The sequence below is a fragment of the Scyliorhinus canicula genome, chromosome 5 (genome assembly GCF_902713615.1).
Source record: "Scyliorhinus canicula chromosome 5, sScyCan1.1, whole genome shotgun sequence".
Classification (NCBI taxonomy): domain Eukaryota; kingdom Metazoa; phylum Chordata; class Chondrichthyes; order Carcharhiniformes; family Scyliorhinidae; genus Scyliorhinus; species Scyliorhinus canicula.
Window position 1 is genome coordinate 27,858,089 of NC_052150.1, and position 23,653 is coordinate 27,881,741.

General features: G+C 44.5%; 1 protein-coding gene across 4 annotated transcripts in view; it reads right to left on the minus strand.

Moving 5' to 3' along the window:
• Positions 1 to 23,653, minus strand: part of LOC119965868 (solute carrier family 12 member 7-like) — a 320,909-nt gene that overhangs the window by 84,400 nt on the left and 212,856 nt on the right. For all 4 annotated transcript variants that reach the window (XM_038796817.1, XM_038796813.1, XM_038796815.1 and 1 more), the window contains exons 2-3: positions 18,596 to 18,690; positions 11,761 to 11,892 (exon numbers count right to left, since the gene is read on the minus strand). In XM_038796817.1, coding sequence (XP_038652745.1) covers positions 11,761 to 11,892; positions 18,596 to 18,690 — 227 coding nt within the window. The remainder of the gene's footprint in view (positions 1 to 11,760; positions 11,893 to 18,595; positions 18,691 to 23,653) is intronic.

The following is a 23,653-nucleotide window of genomic DNA, read 5'->3' on the forward strand; positions in this document are numbered from 1 at the left end:
GCAAGAACATCCTTCCTCACACAAGGACACCAAAACTGCACACAATACTCTACATGTGGCCTCACCAATGTCCTATACAATTGTAGTAAAACATCCGTATTCCTATACTCAAATCCTCTCGCTGTGAAGGTCAACATACCATTTGCCTTCTTTACTGTCTGCTGTGCCTGCGCGCATACTTTCAGCGACTGATGCACGAGGACATCAAGGTCTCACTGAGTATCCACCTCTCTCAATTAACACCCATTCAAATACTAATCGGCCTTCCTATTTTTGCTACCAAGGTGGATAAACTCCCATTTAGCCACATGATACTGCATCTGCCATGCATATGCCCACTCACTCAGCCTGTCCAAATCCAGTTGAAGCATCTCTGCATCCTCCTCAGTTCACCCTCTCACCCAACATTGCATCATCTGAAAATTTGGAAATAATATTTAGTTCCATCATGCAAATCATTAATACATAATGTGAACAGCTGGGGTCCTAGCACAGATCCCTGCTGTACTCCACTAATCACTGCCTGCCAATCGGAATTGCAACTTAACCCTCTTAAATTCAGAGAAATACAAGCCTAGTTGGTGTTACCTCCACTTGTAATTTAACCCTTGGAGGTTAGGGATCATTCTGGTAAATCTGTGCTGAATTCGCTCCACGCCAATATATTCTTCTTAAGATGTAGTGTACAGAACTGTCTTAACCACTTTAGCGGTAGGCAATAAATGGCGGCCTAGTCAGCGATGCCCATATTCTGTAAATTTATTTTTTAAAACTCCGGATCCAACCAGAACTTTTCATAGCTGCAGCCTAACCTCCAACACCTTGTGTTCTAGTTCTAGGTATAAAGGCCTGCATGCCATTAACCTTTTTGATTATTTCCTGTACCTGCCCATGACATTCTAATGATATTTGCACAAAAAGCAAGCTTCTTCAGAGCTCCACATCCATCTACACTGCTCACAATGCAGCCTATATTTGTCATCATCTCAATCCTTAATAAATACTATGAATAACTGAGGCTCCAGCACAGATTCTTGAGCTTCAACTTTACTTAGCAGTCCCGTGAGGTACTTTATCAAATGCCTTCTGGAAATCCATATAAACAGCATCCACACACACTCTTGGCCACCACCTTTGTCACCTGTTCCAGATAACAGGGTGAAAGTTTCTCATCTCTCTTTTTCTTCCCCTTGAATTATTTATCCAATACCATTTTAAAACCCATCATTGAATTTATATCACTGCTTTATCAGAAAGTACATAGAATGATCACGTTAAATTATGTGCTCAGGTCTCCAGAATGGTGATGCTTCAATTCACATCCTCCTGACAAGAGGCCAGAATCCTATCAACTGAGCCATGTCAGGTTAGCCGCAGTGTGTGGAATTCTCTTTTCCAGTGGGAAAATCAGAATGCATCTACAACAGAGAGAGGAAGGGTTAGAGAGAGAGGCTGGGCCATTAAATACATTCAAGGCAGGGTTGGACAGATTTTTGATAGGCAGTCAAGGGTAATGGGAGTGTGAGGGAGGGAGAAATGGAGTTGAGACCATGAGCATATCAGCCAAGATCTTATTGAATGAGGTTCAAAGGAATAAGAGTAGGCCATTCAGCCCTATGCTCATATATTACTAGACTCCTAGCTTTTGCTGGCAGATGATTGAAATCAGTGGCTGTGATTGACAAAATTAGTGAGATTAATTGAGGTTAGACTTCACTGACAGCTGGCAAGTTAATACCATTAGCCAGAATATTGAATGGATCAAATCTGTAATCTTACAATTATCAATATTTCCAGACTTGCACAACCTCAAGATGAGCTGGCATGGATACCTTCCTTTCCCCTTAAGAGGGCATTGATCACCTTCCGAGACTTCAGAGCAATGAACTTCAGTCTGAGGGCACAATGCTTCCTGCCTCGATCTGTCTGGGGCAAATTTACCATCAGTGCTGATAGTTGTATTTGAACTTGCTGCTTTTAATCTCATCCCTTTTACTTCCAGAGTCTAAGTGGGCATACTAGTATTGGTGTACAGTTTTAACGCTGTAACCCTTCCTCTCTCTGTTGTAGATGCATTCTGATTTTACATAAATATTAGTTGAGGAGTTTGTACACCAGCAGAAAAATTATCAAAGGAACCTGAACGACCCTACGGACTAAAGACTTTAATGTCAAAACATTGCCCAAATGACTCAATGAACGGGCAGTCTTGGTGGTTTAATTTTCTAACCCCATGAGGAATTCATAGCTTGTGCATGCATTTACAGTTTAACTAACCTTTAATCATTCCTAATATTCACTTTCCAGTACCTCAATTTTGGAAAACACATTTGAGGTCATTATAAGAGCATTTCTCCTACAGACAACTGACAGTTTATTAGAAGTTTATTAGAACTTTCAGGAGGTTGTACAAAATATGAATCTAGGGAAGAGTACCAGACTGGTTTTAAATGTTGGTTAAAACATGCAACAATGCTGGTGAAAGCTGTTGGATCTACTAAATTTTGGATGATGTGAGGTCATGAGGAAAGGGGGCAAAAATAAAGCTCAAGATGTCGAGTTCAGTTCCCCAACTTTGATCATGGTTTCCCATTTGCTTAAAATAACCTAGATTGCAAATTTGCAATACAGTCTAAAATAGCAATGCCAGAACAACAGTGGGTCCAGCTAAGGATTTGCAGAGGGCATTGTGACCTTCACACAAATAGAATGGTAGATGACAAATTAAACTTAACATTGACAAATGGAAAGTTTTGCACCCTGGACAAAATATATCCCACAGGCAAAACATTTATAGTATTATTACAGAGAAACGAAGGCAATTAAAAATAGTTTCTGGAGAAGCCTCAGATTGTAGTTTCCACTCTGACCTGGACTCCTCAGTTAACCAGTGCTTCTCCAAGCTCTCCTCTCTCTCTCCTCCTCCCCCCCCCCCCCCCCCCCCCCCCCCGCCCTATGCAGTCTACAACTGGACTTCATTTCTCTAGCTGCCCCCTAATCCTCAGATTGGAATTTTCGACTGATCATTTTCTTTCTTTCAGTCTTGTTCCGAACCACACATTCCTCCCAAACCTATTCTCTCTAGTCCCCCACCCACTATAGCCTGAAAAATAAGCTTAACAGTTTCTTCCCGGTATTGTCTCCCCTCCCACCACCCTGTGGCGGCCTCTACCATCTCCCTGATTAGTCACGGACAGTATCGTATTCACTGATGCCTTAGAGTTTCACTGAGCTAATTCTCTTCATTTTGAGCTTACATCACATCTGTGTGTGTTCTATTTTCTCTACACACATTTTTCCCAAAATGCAATAATTTGCATTTGTCCCACCCATCCCCTAGATTCTTAAATGCTCCAAGGGCAATTAGGGATGGGCAGTAACTGGTGGCCCAGTCAGCAACACCCACATCCCACTTTTTTTTTTAAAATTCCCCCCTTACCTTTCAAGTCTCCAATGCTGGGGTGGTCAATGGGTAATTTTCCCCCTCACACACCACTCGTGTCCTTCAGAAAGTTCCTATAACCACCGGAACACCCATTCTTCACCCAATTGCTCTCTCCAACTACTGTCCTACCCTCTCATTACAGCCTCTTCCAGCCTTTTACTTCCCTCCCAAACCCTCTAGGCCCAATTTTAATGTGCCTGATGAGTCCAGGGGATATGTAGGTTGGTTGCCCAATTTACATTTCACCTTATTTTCAGCTCCATTAAAGTCAAGAGTGTAAAATCAAGGGCAGCACGGTGGCACAGTGGGTTAGCCCTGCTGCCTCACAGCGCCGAGGTCCCAGGTTCGATCCCGGCTCTGGGTCACTGTCCGTGTGGAGTTTGCACATTCCCCCCCGTGTTTGCGTGGGTTTCGTCCCCACAACCCAAAGATGTGCAGGCTAGGTGGATTGGCCACACCAAATTGCTCCTTAATTGGAAAAAATTAATTGGGTATTCTAAATTTTAAAAAAGTGTAAAATCAAGTGGGGTGCGAATCGAATATCCAACACAAATACATTCCACGTTCACTGGGGGTGAGAGGTTAAAATCGGGATTATTGCCCCTCTAGCCTGTCTTTCTGGGATCTTGGCCCAACCCACTGGCAATCTCTTCTGCAGACTGTGAAATCCCCTCCTTAAACCTCACCATTTATTCCGCAGTCTTTAAAACCTTTCCAACAAAATCAGTGTCCTGGTCTTCACTGCCATTAGATAAAACATGGAGACATTTGCAGGTTCTAGATGCCTGATGCATGCAACTTCCTATCGCTGTAAATGTGACAAATCCTGGGAGTTACTTTAAAGCAGGAGAACTCGCACAAGTGTAGATTGCAGAGGGGAAAATCATCAGTCATAAGAACTTTTTCTAACACAAGTTTGATCATTTTTTTTTTAAAATGTTCTGCACCAGGGGAGTAAGTTAGAGGCTTGGATGGGAAAATTGGCATTCAAATTCCAAAACAATTTTCCAACAAATTGCCAAAAGTCAAATGACCCTGTGTCATCCAGGCCTCTTCCTGTGGTCCTATTAGACTCATTTTATGCTGCAACCGATGTCGGGATTGCTTAAAAATCCCAGTAGAAAACAAGGGCATTACAATTTGCAAGACATGTCAGATTCACAATTATTCCTATGAACATTTGCAGTCAATTGCAGGTCAAGCTCACTGCCTGAAGCACCAAAGAATGCGACACCTCCTTGTAAATTAAAGGAACTTCAGATTTTGCATCAGACCATGGAATGCATCACAAGACGACTGATAGAACTGCAACATGCCTCATGCTAAGACATTCAAAGCTCTTGATGCAGTGCAGTTTTACTATGGTAACTGGTCCACTATACTAATTAGATAACAGCAAAATGTTGAAACTAGTGTCGTGCTGGACCCTGCCTGAATTCAATTTGGGCAGCCTTTGGGTGGATTTTACAGAGTGGGGGAAGGGGAAGCAGAACAGAGCAGACTGCTTTCCACCAGCAGCTCTGTGGTAGTCACCACTAACTGTCTTAGATGTATATTAGATGTAGTACAGTAAGACTCCTGTACTAGAGGTACATGGGTAAATCCCTGCCTGCTGGCTCCGCCCAGTAGGCGGCGTATAAATGTGTGCGCTCGCCGGTGCTGCGCCCATTCTGATAGCAGCTACAGGAGGCCACACATCTTTGCTCAATAAAGTCTTGCTTATTCACTACTCTCGCCTTTGTAGTAATTGATGGTGCATCAATTTATTGAGCAAAGATTTTTAAAACAATGGAACTTCGCATCAAGCCTGATCGCCAACAGCTGAGCCCTCAAGCAGTCAATGCCATGTCCGCTTTTGACCACTGACTAGCCCTGCTTCGAAAGCTACCTCCGAACATCCGCTGAAGAACCCTCGGACGCATAAAAGCTCCAGGTCCTTTATTCACGGGCGAGCCCTGACATTTTTCCTCTCATCCGGGATGCGCCCACTTACTCTGAAGCAATGGAGCTCCTGAAAGGACATTACGTTCGGCCGGTCAACAAACTATACACCAGGCACCTCCTGTCCACGAGACAGCAACTCCCCGGAGAGCCCCTAGAAGGTTTCTGGCATGCCCTGCACATCCTGGCGAGGAACTGTGACTGCTAGGTAGTTTCAGCAGTCCAGCATACAGAACTTTTAATCAGAGACCCTTTTGTTACGGGCATGGGGTCGGCGTACATCCGCCAGCGCCTATTGGAGGGGGGTACGCTTGATCTTGCGAGAATCAAGCAGCTCGCAAACTCGTTAACAGTGGCCTCCCGTAACGTCCAGTTGTACACCCCCCGACTGCATGGCACCCTTATGGGCATCGTGGGCCCCACCAGCTACCGACCACAGCCCACCGAAAGCCTGCGCCACGCGGCAGCCAGCCAACCCCGGGAGGCCCAAATGCTACTTCTGCGGGCAGAACAAACACCCCCGGCAGCGCTGCCCGGCGCGGAGTGCAACCTGCAACGGCTGCGGAAAGAAGGGACATTTTGCTGCTGTGTGCCAGGCCTGGTCGGTCACCACTGTTTCTAGGCCCAGTGTTCCAACACCACCCACGTGCGGCCCATGGGCACCGCCATCACCTTCTCCGCAGGCCACGATAATATGGCCTGAACTGAATGGCTGCCTCCAATAGTGAAGAGCACAGGATGGATGTCTTAACGTTCAGTCATCTCAATTGTGTCCTGTCACTGGAAGCAGAGATCCTGCGCAACTCGTCCACACTGACCCAATTCATGCTTGGTGCCATTTTTATTTCCACAACAATAATTACATAGAGATAAATCAGAAGTCTGCATCAGACAACATGGGTTAGCATTCCTCAAAAAGTGGTAGCACAAAAGTCCCCATGCCTGAAGGTTGTGGGCGTAACTTAAAGGCTGATACTTCAGTGCAGTTTAGGGGGAGTGTTGCAAGACTCTTGCGCACCGATGTTAAAAATTTATGCCTCGCGGCCACCCATTCGGGTGAATGTAAAAGATCCCACTGCACCATTCAAAAGGGCCAATATATATTCCTCAACCAAAACAATTTAAACAGATCTCATTGCTATTTATGGGACCTTGCTAGGTGCTTACTAGCTGCTGCTTTCTATACATTAGGGCTGGGGCTGCACTTCAACAGTATTTAATCGGATGTAAAGCAATCTCAGATGTCCAGAGGACATTAACCTTGCCACATAAATAAAACTCATTCTTCCTGCACAGCAGAGATAATGGTTACAATACAGAGATTGTAGATGACAAAAGGAACGCACTTCAAATTTAGAACACTATTTTTGATAGCTCTATCATCACACGGCTTAGTCTATTTATGGACCTGAACAAATTTATTGGTCGCAGTGAAACAGAAGTATTTTGTTATGGATGAGCCCAACATAGATATTTATATCCAATGTGCCAACAGAATGTGTTTTTATCCAATGTGTCAACAGAATGTGTCATGTCTGCAGAAATACTCGTACTGGACAAGGCACTTCGGCGGGAGACATATTTTACATTGTTTCCACGCACCCCATGAGGCTGTTAGGAAAACGGAGAAAGAGGTCACTCAGGCAGGAATGTCCAGTCTATTAGAGTGCTTGATCATGTACAGCAGTCAACTTAACTTGAAACAATCCTCAGGGAGGAGAGCATTTTCATTCTCCACTTAGACTGCAGCAAGTAGTGTTGCAGACGTTTGCGAAAGGGCAGCTGAACTTGTATGACTCACTTGTACTTCTAGCAAGCATCCATTATAAACAGTCTATATCCACAATAGGAAGTAAAAGCTCCAGTTTGACCAGACAACAGAAAACCCTACATGCAGTTACACAATTCACATCAGTGACTCCACAGCCAAGACAACCCTGGTCTAATTTTTTTAAATCTTTATTGTCACAAGTAGGCTTACATTAACACTGCAATGAAATTACTGTGACAAGCCCCTAGTCACCACATTCCAGTGCCTGTTCAGGTACACTGAGGGAGAATTCAGAATGTCCAAATAACCCAACGTCTTTCGGGACTTGTGGGAGGAAACAGGAGTGAAAACCCACACAGACACGGGGAGAACGTGCAGACTCCGCACAGTCGGTGACCCAAGCTGGGAATCAAACCTGGGACCCTGGAGCTGTGAAGCAACTTTTCTAACCACTGTGCTAGTGTGCCTTGCCTGTTGACTCCCTGCTTTAATCACATTTAATGACTTCCGATAGCCAACAGGTTATAAATCCATTGAGGATCAAGAACTGCATGCTTTGAGTGAAGGTGAACCAGGTGCAATTATTCTCACTAGAAAATCAGGGTGAAATGCAGACTATAATTGACTTTCAAACACACCACAAAGCCTGAACATCTCACTGCAAACACACAAGCTCCACTTGTAACAGCACCTTTGGTCATGCTGAAGTTGATGTTTTTCAGGCCAAGGTGGGTCATGAGCACGATAGGGCGGGGGAAGGTAGTCAGGAGAAGGAAGGAGGGAAGTCGACTTTAGATGTGAAATCATGGCTGTCACCAAAGGTGGTCAAAAGGGACAGAGCTCGCATGGAATGTTGAAGACATTCAGGAGACGCAAAATGTGCAAGGATTGTGATTTCCATTCCCCGACCCCTACCCATCTATAAATGAATGGTTGAAATCTCCAAGTGGCCTTGGAAATGAGGGACGAGTTGAACTTAAATTATATTACACTGATGATAGATACCAGGATATGCCCGGAGGTGATCCAGTATGATTGATCTTCCAGTCCTTTGGTCTCTTGCTGTTGCATCACAAATGCAAATCCATTTTGTTTGGAAGAGTTGAGGGGAATGGAGTAAAGGTTGCTAGCTGCATGCACTTCTATTGACTTTCCTGCTCAAGTGGTTTAGAAGCAAATAGGCTAGGAGTAGAAATTTGGATTAGGAGAGATATCAAATCTGTTGTTTTCACCTGTTAACTTTCCATGGGGAGAAAAAGGCTTTTGCAGCTCAAAAAATTTTCATAAGTAAACAAGTGAACGCTTTATGTTTTATTTGACCCGAAGATGAGGACCATAGGAAAACACGAAGGTGCGGAGGACAAAAAGGGAAAAAGGTTATTCAGGGAGAGATATTGAGAGCTGAAGGGTTAGCTGAGTGAGGAAGACCTGCTGGAAACAGCTCTTGGCTGGGAGAAGAAGTGCATTTTGAATCAGCCATCCAGTCAAGCCAGAAAAGTCATGAGACTGCAAAAAGCAGCCTCGAGACTGCAAAAAGCAGCCTTGTTCTGAGGTTTTAGATTTACCAAGCAGAGTGGAAGCAAGCTTGAGAGGTCGTAGGATATGCCTTAATAAAAGGACAGCAGCTTTGCCTTGGGGTAATATTACTGGATTATTACAGTTAAATAATAATCTTTATTAGTGTCTCAAGTAGGCTTACGTTAACACGGCAATTAAGTTACTGCAACAATCCCCTAGTCGCCACACTCCAGCACCTGTTGGGGGACACTGAGGGAGAATTCAGAATGTCCAACTCCTCTCACAAGCTCATCTTTCGCGACTTGTGGGAGGAAACCAGAGCACCCGGAGGAGACCCACGCAGACACGGGGAGAACATGCAGACTCCACACAGCGACCCAGCCAGGAATCAAACCCAGTAGCTAACCACTGTGCTACCATGCCGCCAGGGATTGTTGTCTGGAAGGTGTTTACTTGTTGGTCTGACCAAATAGCAAGTCATTTTGGGGAATGTTTTGTAAGACTAATTTTAACTACGTAACTGCAATCTTTTGTGCTTAAGTTTTCTTTTTATCTTGTTGATAAACTTTTTATTTTAATTTTGAAATCCAAAAACATATTACTGGATATTGTGTTGCTAAGATTAGTATGGTTTCTTCCCATTTTCAGAATAGAAACGGGTACGGCCCAGTAAGCCAACTTACCCTCTGGGAAAGCATTTTACATTTGCTGTGGCCATAACAGGTACAAGAGATGAATATTGCATTGCCTACAGTCCACTGATCTCCCTCACCTTCACACAGCACATGTCAAGCCCACATGTCAAAGCACAGATTGAATAAATCAACGGACATCATTGCTAATGTCACATGGGTGATTTCAACCTAATCCACCCAGCAGTGAATTGGCATGATCAAATTGGCTGAGCATTTTACCTTCAGCAGTGAATTGGCTTCCAAATTGCAATGCCAGGGTGTTAAACAATGACGTTCCCAGGTAACAGTGTTAGGGCCACTGCTCTTTTTGATAAATTTGGGTAAACAGGACATTATTTCATTCATTGCAAATGACACGAAAATCAACCATATAGTAAACAATAGAGTAAATACTAGAAGATTGTTTGGAGAACATGGGGAGACTGGCAAAATAGGCTGACACTGCAAAGGAAATTCGGCATTGGTCCGAAGTAATGCATTTTAGTAAGAAAATGAGGAGAGTCAATTTAAACAAAGTGATAGGAACAGAGACATGGGGTGTATGCACACAAATCTTTGAAGGTGACTAGACAAGTTGAAATGACTAAAAATTATTCATGATTCTTTGCTTTATCAAATGAAAAATTACAAAAGCAAGAAAGTTGTGCTAAACCTTCATAGAGCATCGATCAGGCTTAGGTCAGAGGGTCACAAGGGTGACCGATTTCCAAGGTCAGCTGGTTAAATGGTGCGCCTCGGCTTTCTGGGGCTTATTCCCAATTGTTTGCTTATATTTTTGGCCCCTTACACCTCCCACTTCCCATGACCCCTCCATGCACCCCACCCATCCCCAATGGCCCACATAGCACTTCCATGCCCATTTACCCAATATACACTGTACAGAACTAACAACAGTAACAATGCCATGTGTGGAACTATTTAAAAAGCACAATTTTCTTTAAAATAACTGGTGTTGCTATAACCACATAGAAAGGTGCCAATCAGGCATGTAGAGTATCAACAACTGAAGTTATAAGCACTTGATGCCTCTTATCTTGTGGGGAAAAAAGAGCGTTGACAAAAGATCACAGAAAAAACAAACTCACCTCCATTTTTTCATGGAAATCATAGAATCACAGAATTTACAGTGCAGAAGGAGGCCATCCAGCCCATCGAATCTGCACCAGTCCTTGGAAAGAGCACCCTACTTAAGCTTAAGAGCACGCCTCCACCCTATCCCCGTAACCCCACCTAACCTTTTGGACAATAAAGGGCAATTTAGCATGGCCAATCCACCTAACCTGCACATTTTTGAACTGTGGGAGGAAACCGGAGCATCCGGAGGAAACCCACACAGACACGGGAGAAAGTGCAAACTCCACCCAAGTCACCCAAGGCTGGTATTGCGCCCGGGACCCTGGAGCTGTGAGGCAGCAGTGCTAACCACTATGCCACCGTGCCACCCCTGGGCTGAATGAGTACTAATGCAAAGGAAGCAGGTCATGGCTGTAAATGCCAAGCATATGCAAAAACATGAATTTTGGGAAAATGGAGTCACCATACACCTGGTTGACTTTATGGTAAAGTGAAACTAGGAAATTTGTCTTGATGCAAAGGGTGGCGAAAATTTGGAATTCATCTGGAAACCACAATTAATGCAAGGCCAATTTTTAAGATGAAATTAGATTGATAGATTTGGTGTTAGTCAAAGAGAAACCAAGGAATATGGGGAAAAGGCAGGTATATAGAGTTAGGCTGCTGCTCAGCCATGATCTCATTGAGTTGCAGAGCAAGTCTGAGAGGCGAAATGGCTACTCTTGCTCCTACGATCCTACCTGGGCAGTGCAGAGACAACAATTACAGAACAGACAACTCCTGATTCTCTGTGACATACTCTCTCACTCTCTCTCTCACACACCCCCAATTAGAGAGAAAGGCAAACACAATGGCCTCCCCTCAGTACAGCAGAAACCAATAATCCTCTTATTCTGGGACACCTAGCATCAGTGTTCAAACATGAAACTCTATGTCCTAATTTTTATTCAATAAAATGTTCACAACAGAGATAGAAGTATATTTTATCCCACAGGTTCCGATGACAGCAATTAGCCCTTCAAGCTTTGCTTTTGTGATCGCGGCGCATCGCCGGACCTCTGCGGGAAATTGCAGTCTTATTAGCATTCCCAATTAGTTATCAAATTCAGCTTCCCACTATTGCTTCATGGTTTCAAAATATAAACATATTCTTGGTGTTCTAAAAAGCACAATGGCAAACTGGATCATTTTCACATTAAGAATTTACTCACCCATTTATTCAGACTGGAGACATTACTGGGCAGCTTGCCAGGCAGAAATAGTTATCAACTATCATTCAAATCATATAATTCCTCATGTAGGCCAAGTACATTTACCTTAATTTCTTTCTTTCTCGGCCCCTCATTGTTTTCTGCCTCCTCATGTTCTCGGACGCCCTGGGTGAGGTTGGTGTAGTTTGCCAGCCTATTAAGCAGGGAGGAAACCATTGGATTCCTGTCCATTTCCTCCTGTTAAACAAGATCAGAACAATCACCTTGTTTTTATATTTTCACTTCAACAAACAATGCATGATATTTCTTCCCTTCAAAAGGACAAGATTCAGCAATACACAATCAAAGACGTTGCCAATCGTGCAGGAAATGGTCCACTATTCCAACATACTTCTACTTGGTTTCCCATATTCAACCATCTCAACTCAAAGTCATCCAAAACTCTGCTGCCCGGTCTAAATTCCCATTAAGTCCCATTCCCCATCACCCTTGTGTTCAGTGACCTACGTGGCCCCTGGTTAAGCAGAGTCTGGAGAAATTATAATGGGCAACAGAGAAATGGCAAAGAAAAGGTACAGGGAATCTTCCAGAATTAGGAGATCCAAGGGACTAGGAAGAATGAGGAATTGAAGGATTTGAAAGAAGGTTGAATTGGACAAATTAATGAGATTGAAGGTTGATAAGCTTCTGGGACCTGATGATCCACATCCAAGAGTGTTGAGGTAGCTATGGAAATAGTGGATGCATTGGTGATTCTCTTCCAAATTCAATAGATTCTGGAATGGTTCCTGAAGATTGGAAGGTAGCAAATGTCACTCCACTATCCAAGAAAGGGGGAGCGGGGTGAAAGGAAGATAAAACGGATCTACAGACCTGTTAGCCTTACATCATAGTCAAGAAAATGCTACAATCTACTTGCAACGGATGTGATAAATGGACGCTTGCATAATTATGATCTGATTGGGCATATTCAATGTGGACTTATGAATGGAAAATCATGTTCGACAAACTTGTTAGGTTTTTTTAGGGTTTTACTGACAGAATGGATAAAGGGGAATCAGTAGATGTAGTTTACTTGGATTTTCAGAAGGTTTTTGATAAAGTCCCCTACAGGAGGTTGGTTAGCAAAATAAACGCACATGGAATAGGATTCAATATACTGGCATGGGTTACAGATTGGTTAACAGGCAGAAAACAGAGTAAGAATACTCTGTAGGAATACGAAGGGCCTGTTCTGTGCTGTACTGTTCTAATAAACAGGTCATTCTCGCATTAACGGGCTGTGGCTAGTGGGGTACTGTAGGGATCTGTGCACGGGTTCCAGCTGTTCGCTGTATGTAATCAATGATTTGGATGTGGGAACGAAACGGAATATTTCCAAGTTTGCAGATGACACAAAGTTAGGTGGGAATGTGTGTGTTGTGAGGAAGATGTAAAGCGGCTTCAAGAGGATTTAGACAGACTTAAGTGGGCAATAACATGGCAGATAGAATACAATGTGGAAAAATAGGAGGTCACCCATTTTGGTAGGAGGAACAGATGCACAAAGTATTTCTTAAATGGTAAGAGATTAGAAAGTGTACATGTAAAAAAAGACTTAATAATAACAATCTTTTTAGTGTAACAAGTAGGCTTACATTAACACTGCAAGAAATTACTGTGAAAATCCCCCCAGTTGCCACATTCCAGCGCCTGTTTGGGTACACCGAGGGAGAATTCAGAATGTCCAATTCACCTGACAAGCACATCTTTCGGGACTCATCATAAGCCACTGAAGACTATCATGCAGGTGTAGCCAGCTATGAAGGGAGCGAATGGATAATTAACCATCATCACAAGAGGGTTTGAGTACAGGAGTGAGGTTTTACTTCACTTTTAGAATCTTGGTGCAGTTTTGGTCCCCTTAGCTTAGGAAGAATAGTATTGCCATAAAGGGAGTGCAACAAAGGCTCACCAGACATGTTCCCAGAATGGCAAGACTGTCCGATTACCACAGGAGCAAGTGGGCTTGTATTCTCTTGAAGGTTTTGAAGAATGAGGTGAGCTCATTGAAACCTACAAAATACTAAAATGACCAGACATGGATTCCCCTGTTTGGGGAGTCTAGAACCAAGGTTCACAATTTCCAAATTGAGAAGCCAGTTAGGACAGAGAGGAGGAGAAATTTTTCAATCAATCAGAGAGTTGTGAATCTTTGGAATTCTCTGCCCCAGGGAGCTGTGGAAGCTCAGTCATCGAGCCTGATTAAAGCAGAGATTGACAGATTTCCAAATGCCAATGACATTAAAGGGATAGTGCGGGGGAAAAAGGCTTTGAAGTGGATGATCAGCAATGATCATATTGAATGGCAGAGCAGGTTTGATGGGCTGAATGGCTTAATCTTACACCGATGTTCCTATCAGGTGGCGAGAGGGTGCAATTAGAGTTCACATTGAACGTTTCAGAATTTACAATGGAAATATAAACATGAAAGAAAAATTAATGGCTTCAAAAAGAGAACAAAGTATGTAATTAGGCCCTGGTCCAAAAATGCTCCTCCTTCTAGTCCCTTTTTCATACCATAAATGAGCACGAGGAGAGCAGAAGAGAACCGGGATAAAAGAGTCTGAGGAGAGCGGTGGAGGACCAGGAGAAAAGAGCATGAGGAGAGCGGCGGAGAACAGAGATAAACAGCGTGAGGAGAGCAAAAGAGAACCGAGATAAAAGAGCGTGAGGTGAGCGAAAGAGAACCGGGATAAAAGAGTGCGAGTGAAGAGGCAGAGAACTGGGATAAAACAGCATGAGGAGAGTGGAAAAGAACCGGGATAAAAGAGTGTGAAGAGACTGGAAGAGAACCGGGATAAAAGAGCGTGAAGAGAGTGGAAGATAACCCCGATAAAAGAGCATGAGGTGAGCAAAAGAGAACCGGGATAAAAGAGTCCGAGGAGAGCGGTGGAGGACCAGGAGAAAAGAGCATGAGAAGAGCGGCGGAGAACAGAGATAAACAGCGTGAGGAGAGCAAAAGAGAACCGGGATAAAAGAGTGCAAGTGAAGAGGCAGAGAACCGGGATAAAACAGCATGAGGAGAGTGGAAGAGAACCGGAATAAAATAGCGTGAAGAGAGTGGAGGAGAACCGGGATAGAAGAGCATGAAGAGAGTGGAAGAGAACCGGGATAAAAGAGCGTGAAGAGAGTGGAAGAGAACCAGGATAAAAGAGCGTGAAAAGAGTGGAAGAGAACCTCGATAAAAGAGCATGAGGTGAGCAAAAGAGAACCGGGATAAAAGACTGCGAGTGAAGAGGCAGAGAACTGGGATAAAACAGCATGAGGAGAGTGGAAGAGAACCGGGATAAAAGAGCGCGAGGAGAGTGGAAGAGAACTGGGATAATAAAAAAAGAGTATGAGGAGAGCAGCGGAGAACTGGATTGAAAAGGTGGCGAGAGCTAACCAGTCAGCGACTTCAAAGCAGACCAAATGTATTCTGAGAAAAATCAATCTGTGACATCACAAGGAAACAGATAAATAATTGGTTGGTGAGTATTCATTGTTCTTATTTTCTTCCTGAAGCTCGGATAGATTTTTTAAAAAGTAGTTGTATGGTTTAATTAGTAGTAGTAAGGTTTACTAACTGCAATGAAGCTTATTCATAGTAAGAGGGTTTATTAACTAGAAAGCAAAAACAAATTAACACACAAGCATGGCCTGGCAACTGATGTGCTGTGGCAGTATTTTGTGGGCGCTGCCGGATACTAGTGTGATCGAAGGCTGGAGGAACAGCAGCTCGGAGTCAATGAACTGAAGGCTGAGCTACAAATACTTTGATGTATCAGGGAGGGAGAAAGTTACTTAGAAAGAAGGCACTCACTCTTAGGATGGGGTCTTTGGATTTGGCTAGTTGTCAAGAACAGCAAGGTGACAGTGAGTGATGCAGGTAAGATCCAGAAGATAGAGGTTGGAGGCACTTCAGCCCTTGCAATGGTCCAGCAGGTTTGAGGTTCTTGCAAATTGTATAGATCAGAGCAAGGGCTTCAAGGGTGGATAAGCATATCAACCATGGCACGATTACAGGAAGCCATTGAAGTGGGGGTCTAAATAGGAACATTGTGGTAGCAGGGAGATAGATACAGCTCTCTGCAGCCAAGAGCAAGAGTCCAAAAGGCTGTTGGACTCTTGTTGCTGGGACATCTGCTTAAGTCTGGAGAGGAACTTGCAGTGGACGGGAAGAATCCAGTTGTCATGGTCCATTGGGGTACCAATGAAACAGCTAGGGCCAGGAAAGGTGTTCTACTTGTGGATCATGAGCAGCTTGGGGCAGAACCTCAAACGGTAAGAATCTCTGGATTATCATCTCGGCCAGAAGGAAATTCACACAGGCTAAAATAAGATTAGAGAGATGGATACGTGGCCCAAAGGCTGATGGGCGAGAAATGGGTTGCGATTCATGGGGGCACTGGCACCAGTACTGGGGAAAGTTAGAGCAGTACCCTCGTGACAGTCTCACAAACTAGGCTAGTTTAAAAGGAGGGCTTGCAACTAAATAGCTGGGAAAGGAATCAGGTGAGCAGAGAATTAAAGAAAAACAACGCAGTAATAGAGCAGGGTAGCAGTTTGGGTAATGATAACCAGAGTGTGGCAGGAAGGGACAAAGAGTGCAAACTTAAGAGTGGACAGTAAGAGCAGCATGGTCAGAGTGTGCAACAAAATGGATGAATTGTTAGCACATGTAGAAATAATGTAATGTATGACCATTACAGACAACACATGGTTGCAAGGTGACCAGGGCTAGGACCGTGTATATTTAAAATTTAGAGTACCCAATTCTTTTTTCCCCCCAATTAAGGAGCAATTTAATGTGGCCGATCCACCTACCCTGCACATATGTGTGTTGTGGGTGAGACACCCATGCAGACATGGGGAGAAAGTGCAAACTTCACATGGAGTGTGACTCAGGGCTGGGATCGAACCCACGTCCTTGGTGCTGAGAGACAACAGAGCTAACCACTGCGCCGCCATGCTACGCTGGGACCTGAATATTGATGGATATTTAACTTTTGAAAAGACAGGAAGATAGGAAAGGTTTGTGGGATAGCTCTGCTAATTAAGGATGGCATTGGTACAGTAGTGAGGGATGACATTAAAGAGCAAGATGCAGAAACAGTTTGGGTCAGGCAATCTAGTTGATAACTCACCCATAGGGGTAGTTTATAGGACCACCTAACAGTGGTTCACTGTAGGGCAGAGTACACAGAGAGAAATAATTGGGGCATGTAAAAAGGCACAACAATAATCATGGGTTACTTTACGTCGACATTAATTAAACGAGATTGGCAAAGATAACCTGGAAAATGTGATCATTGCATGTATTTGGGACAATTTCTTAGAGCAATGTGTTCTGGCGCCAACTAGAGGGCAGGTTATTTTAGACCTAGTAATGAGCAATAGACACATTTTTGAGATGAAGGGCAGATCCTATGAAGAAAGTTGAACCGGGTGGTTCTATACCTTTGGAGTTTAAAAGGATGTGGGATAATCTTACACAAGATCCTAGGGGACTTGGTGGGTTGGAGAGAAGGAGAACATTTCCTTCTGTGGGGGGGAAACTAGAACCAGGAGACACGGTTTAAGGAATTCGAGGACTCCCTTTGAAGGTGGAGATGAGGAGAATTTCGTTTTGAGGGTCACTAGTCTGCAGAATTCTCTTCCCCAGAAAGTAATGGAAGCTAGGTCATTAAATTTATTCAAGGCCAAGTTGGAAAGACAAGGGAGTCAAGACCCTTGAGGATTGAAAAGAAGAGAGCATTGAGACCACAATCAGATCAGCCTTAATCTTATCAATTTGAGGAGTATGCTGGAAGGGCCAAATGGCCAACCCCTCAGTCGTACTTTCCAAAAAGACTACACTAGACCCTCCCGTGTGCAATATAATGAGAGACTGATCAGGTTAATTCACACTTTCTTTTTTATCTTTTCAATGATCACCTAGATCAGGAGAAACTATTTTAGCATACATCTCCTTATCATTGGCTTGGGGCATGCTCGTCACATCAAGGTGTTTCCAGGCTATCCTGCTGCAGGTGAGAGGAAAGAAAGTAAACCATTGCATCCTCTGTCCTTTCAACATACACAGTGACACATCTTGCAGAATGGATGCCACTCCCAAGCAGAAAAAATACTTATTTGATTGCCCTCTGCTGCCACAGAGAGCAATTACCACATGGATTGGCCAGGGCCATCCAATGCAAAATCAAAGTATGCAAGACCTTTTGCTCTGGTGCAACTCAACACTGACCATGACATTCAACCAAGTTCATAATCCTGTGCCCACACAACCTTTAGCAATTCTTATTTTGGCAACTTTCCATCCTGAGTCTAAAGCGGCAATTTGTCAACCTTCTGCAAGACAGAGGGTGTGATGATTGATGGTTGTCTGCAATTTGCTCTACTTTACAAAAACTGCACCGAAGCTACATTAAGTTCTTAAATGCAAGGCTCTAGTAGATGAGCACAAACATGTGAACCAAAGATTTATATGCATCAGGTCACCAGAACAGGAGGAAACAAGCTCTCTCAATCTTGAGATATTGATCATAATCCAGATATGGTAGGATAGTGAGTTATTGTTGCTAGGCTGAGTTCAAATTCTAACATGGCAATTGAGAATTTGAACCTCTCATTGATCCTTATCATGCCACCTTTAGTGGTCATGCATCCAGCTCTCTATCGGCCCCAAGATCTGGAATTACCTCCATATACTTCTCAAACTCTCTCCTGTTGTAAGACACTTTCTCCTGTTGCAAGACATTAAATACTTGACTAAGCTTTTATTTTATGGCGCAATATCATGTGTTTGGCTGATTATGCTCCTGGGATGCCTTAGGAATTTTATGACATCAAAGGTACTGCAGAAATACAAGTTATTATTTATGTCAAATACATTGTGCAACAAAAAGATGCTTCTTACCTCAAAGAGCGCCAGGTTTTTTCCTTCATACAGGTTTCCTTTGTCAATATCTGTGTTATTAATGAAAGGACTGCTTTCTTTAGGAATTCCATCTCCTAGTTTAAACAAAATAAATATGTCAATGTTGCAGACAATTAAGAGTTTAACAATGTTGACCATTTAATGGTGTGTCGATCCGACTGATGAACAGAATTAGTGCATTATTAATGTGAATCGCTATTTATTGCGGAGCAAATTTCCTTGAATTTTTTTTATACTGACAATTTTTATTTGACAGGCTGCATGCAGTTTATTTTCACAACAAACTGCCTCAGGAATGTACAGTTCCTTTAATACTATTCCACTTTTGTCATTACCTTTCGAAGTGTACAATGAGCAACTCACAGCGGTTACAGAGAAGTTGAGGTTGATTCAAGTGCTCAAGCACATCATTCTCAACTCATTACTATAACCCATTGAACACAGGAAGTCTTTACTCTTAGTAGTGGAGCATTTGGTTAGGCTTTAACCAATATCTTCCTATAGAAGATGGCAGCTTTATTGAGCCTGATATTGAGTTGAAGTGTGAGAACAAAATCGGGCGTTAATGCCAATAGTCCTCATTTTCCATACACACATACGTAAAAACATCTGTGCATTATCCAGTATTAACTTGCAAACAGATTCGACATTTCACACATTCCCTTGGATAGTCACCTGTTTTTCTCCAATGTCCAGATATTGCTGGAGAATTATTTACATTTACTGTCACTAGGGTTACTTCCTTCTGCCAAGTCCCATTGGGAAAGGTTACAGTAGAATATCTAGAATTGTTGTCAGAGTTCTGCCAAATGTTAGTTTTTATTAATGGAAGTTCACAGAATTCCTTAATTAGCAGTTCCACCTCCCTAAATATAGCAGTTAAAACATGCAGATTTAATTTAAAAATTAGGCATCACCTCTACACATCAAGCAAATTCTCAAACATTCATTTAAAAAAAAAATAGGGCTCGATTTAATGGAAACATTTCCAAGTGTCATTTTGGGCGTGATTGGCGGGATGTTTCACGATGGTAAGATTTAACGGCTCGTATTTAACGGCACTTAGTGCCGGAAATCAGCCCCACGAGCTTCTCGTCATTACTGGCTGTCTCACCGCCTGATACACCAAAATCGCGCCTCAGCGTCTCGCCGCTAACAAGGGGGAGCTCCTTTTCAACACTCCCTCACCACGCTCTCCCAGTCAACACACCAGCATGGCAACTCGCAGACCTGCTCCTCGCTTTGACAATGCCGACCTGGCCTGCTGTGGATGCGAGATGGGACATCCTGTGCCCCAAGGGGGTCAAAAGGTCAGCAGCAGGGTCACCAATAGGCCTGGGGGCAGTGGCAATGGTGGTCAGTTCGGGCAACATGACCAGGAGGACCGCTATACAATATCGGAACAAGACCAACGACCTCCACAGAGCAGCAAGGGTAGGTTACCATCTCTCACCTGGCATCAGTACTGCCTGCCACCCCTCAAATTCCTAACCCCTCTCCCACAAATCATTGGCCGACACCTCGCATCCTCCCCACATCCGATCTTCATATTCATTCCTCAGCACTCCTGGCACTCACCAGCACAACCCCTTCATGTCCAGTTGCGGTACCCACGCATGGCACCTGCCACCACCCCCCCCCCCCCCCCCATTCCACCAAGAGTGTGGCTCACAAAGCCCCCTCTTTGTCCCCGCAGGAGAAGACAGCCCTAATGAGCAGATAAAAGGGCCAAGACTGCAGGGGGGGTTACCAGAGATCAAAGTCCCCACCCCTACGACGAACAGCCCTGGAGATCGCAAAGCTGACGAAGGGGAGAGCAGTCACTGACAGCGAGGTTGGCCTATGCCTCAGAACGCGAGGATACATTGCCCCTTCACCCAGATGATGTCTCAAGTGCGTTGTTCATGACAGAGAAAATGATCCTTACCTCTCACTGACCACATGTCTATTCTCTCAAGGTCTCCAGCTGATAGGGCTGGGCCACCTGGGGTCATCCCTTCCCTGGCACCCAAGAGACCACCTCGGAGGAGAGCTCCGAGGAGACCACCAAGATGCATCACAGCTATCCTCTCACCTACCACCAGTGCAGAGAGACACACCTTGTGTGGGCGACAGAGTGGATTGGAGCACAATCTGCTGAGTACCACACAGTTGCTGACGCATATCAGGTGGAGGCAGGAATATTCAAGGGAGACAGCAGTCGGAGGTCTGCTGGATTCCAGAACTCTGCTGAGTCCCAGGCAGATGATAAGCCTCTGAATAAAGTAATCTTGGTGCTTCTGCAGATGCTAGGACATGGCCGTGAGCAGGAGCAGATGTCAGTGACATTCTAGCGATCGCATAGCTGATTGAAGGAATCAGGAGATGATGCCAACAGTGCGTGGCACTGAAGCCAACACTGCTAGGGTGACGACTGCGGTGAAAAGCCTGGAACACAAGGTCAGTGTTTTCAGCAGTGGTGCCCAAGGCATGATTCAGTCTGTGACAACCATGGCCAAGGGCTTTAACATCATGTTCCAGTCACCGAGGTACATGTGCCATTCACAGGTATACATTTCTGAGGCACTGCAGAGCGTGTCCTCATCACTGAGGGACATGTCCCAGATGCAGATGAACATTGCTGGGGCACTGTGGAGCATGGCCAAGCCACGAAGGAGCATCGGGGAGACGCCAGGACTGGCAGAGCCATATGATGCAGAAGCCTCTGGAGCTCACTCCAACTGCTCCTCCATCCCATGGAGAGCCCCAGGGCCCTACAGCCACCATAAGGGAGGAGGAAGCAGTCGAGGCTAACACAGGGCCTACCACCAGGGGACAACGGTCGCCTCCCTGCTCTTCCGGATTACTCATCCCAGTGACACCAGTCAGCCGGAGCCTCCTGGCTCCAGGTCCCTCCAAAGGATGCCACCAAGGGCTCCGAAGGCCACAAGAGCGTGAAAAAAGAGCAGGCTGCTTCCACTGCTGATGTGCATCCTGGGGATCTCTCTCTCCCCCTCTCCCCTCCCTCAAAGGGGAAAGCAGCCTATTCTCATCTGCGACTATGGCGACTTTACCCTACCAGGCATCAGAACCATATTTAATGACCGCACGGGTGGTAACACAGCCCTCGTTAGACTGGGTCTCCTCCTCAGTCTCCGGCCTCTGAACTGGCGCCATCTGACTGTGGGATGAAACCGAAGCACCCGGAGGAAACCCACGCAGACACTGGGAGAACATGCAAACTCCAGACAGTCACTCAAGGTCAGAATTGAACCTGGCTTCCTGGTGCTGTGAGGCTAACCACACTACCACCAACACATCCATCTTTGTGACATACTCCCTTCCTACATCAATTTGAAAGCAAAAAAAAAGATTCATAACCCAATTCGATGATGCTTAACTGTCAGCCTAACAGCCCTTCTTCCCATTACTGAATACTCTCTCCTGCTCACCACCCCCCATTTTCAACATTTATATATCTGATGAAGAGAAATGTTCAAAGCAAAGGACAGAAATAACATTTTTTAAATCCCCTTGCTACTTCTTCAGACATACAAGTGGATAGTCGGTGCTCGGTGCAGTTCTAGAGGAGTAATAAGGAGACGCCATGATAACGTGCTCTGTAACAGATTGCGATCTTACCACACGAGACTCAATAAAGATTCTGGTTTGGACAAGACTAGGTGTTTGGTGGAATCCTTTGTACGGTAGAGAAGACCAAACACAACACAATCCAGAGCACGCAAGAGAGAAAAAGCTCCCCTTCCTCTTCTCCAGTCCAGGCTGCAGGTCATCTTCCTTTTCTGGACTCAGGCTACAGAAAAAGCAAACAGCAGCAGCAGCCTCCAACCATTTACAGCTGCAAGCAGCAGCAAGCCCAACCTGCAGCATCACTAGGGAGCTGTGAAGTGCTCGCACAACTAACAAGGCCAATTCTCTCCCCCACAACTCAAATATGTGCAGGGTAGGTGAATTGGCCATTCTAAATTGCCCCTTAATTGGAGAAGAAAAAAGAATTGGGCACTTTAAAGGTAATAAAAAACACATAACCAAGAGTAGGGCTCTGTCCTGGAAGCGTTTGGTAGGATAGACAGGCACCAGCTGCAGTTTCCCCCGTCATGGATATCCACAGTATGTAAAGATGGCTTGAAGGCTTCACGGACAAAAAACCCTCACGGTTTACCCCCCACTCCATACACACACCACCACCATCACCACCAACCTGGAAGACTTCAGCTCCCCAACCAAGCCCGACCATCCCCCCACCCCACCCTCCACCAAGTGCCATTGAGCTGCCTGCCGGAAAATGGCTACTCACATCCTCAGTTCCCCTCAGCAGCCATTACGGCAGCTTCAGGTTTTTGAAAAGGTGTACTAAAATACGTCCACGTGATTTCTTGCTGGGGAGTCAGTTAATTCCTGGGAGGCCGTTACATACATTTGTCTTCAACCGAGATGGAAATATATGCTAATAATTAATGTTAATGTTATGCTCCCCATGTTCAGCCATGATCTGGAACTCACCATCGGTACTGGGACGGTTAGATAGCAAGCTGATTTGTACCCAGTGCGAATCTCTATTTTGGGGCTATTTAACCAGCTTGCATTGCGGATCCACACTGAGTGCAACGCAGTGGTTAAATCGCACCCAAAGATCTGTGTTTGGTGATATTCCAATCTATCCAGTTTGCACACGAGGACTTGAAGTATTAAAACAAAACAGCTTACCCTCGAAAGACTTGAATTACTGCAGGATCAAGTTCCACTACAGAACTTGAGCAGATCACCTTGACCAACCCTCCCTCAGTGCTGCACTGGAGGGACCGACTTCTGGGTGAGATATTGAATGGAGGTCCCTTCTTTCCTCTCCTCTATAACATACTGCAAAACTATTGGAAGAGCAGTAGGGGTCCTATCCTGGCCAACATCTTTTCATAACATCGTAAACGGTCATTTATGTCACTTGTTTTTTGATCTTGCTTCGGGTTGCCAACTGCGATCAAATGTATTCCTGGAGATTTTGTCACATGACTTGCCTCCCCCATTCCAAACATTAGT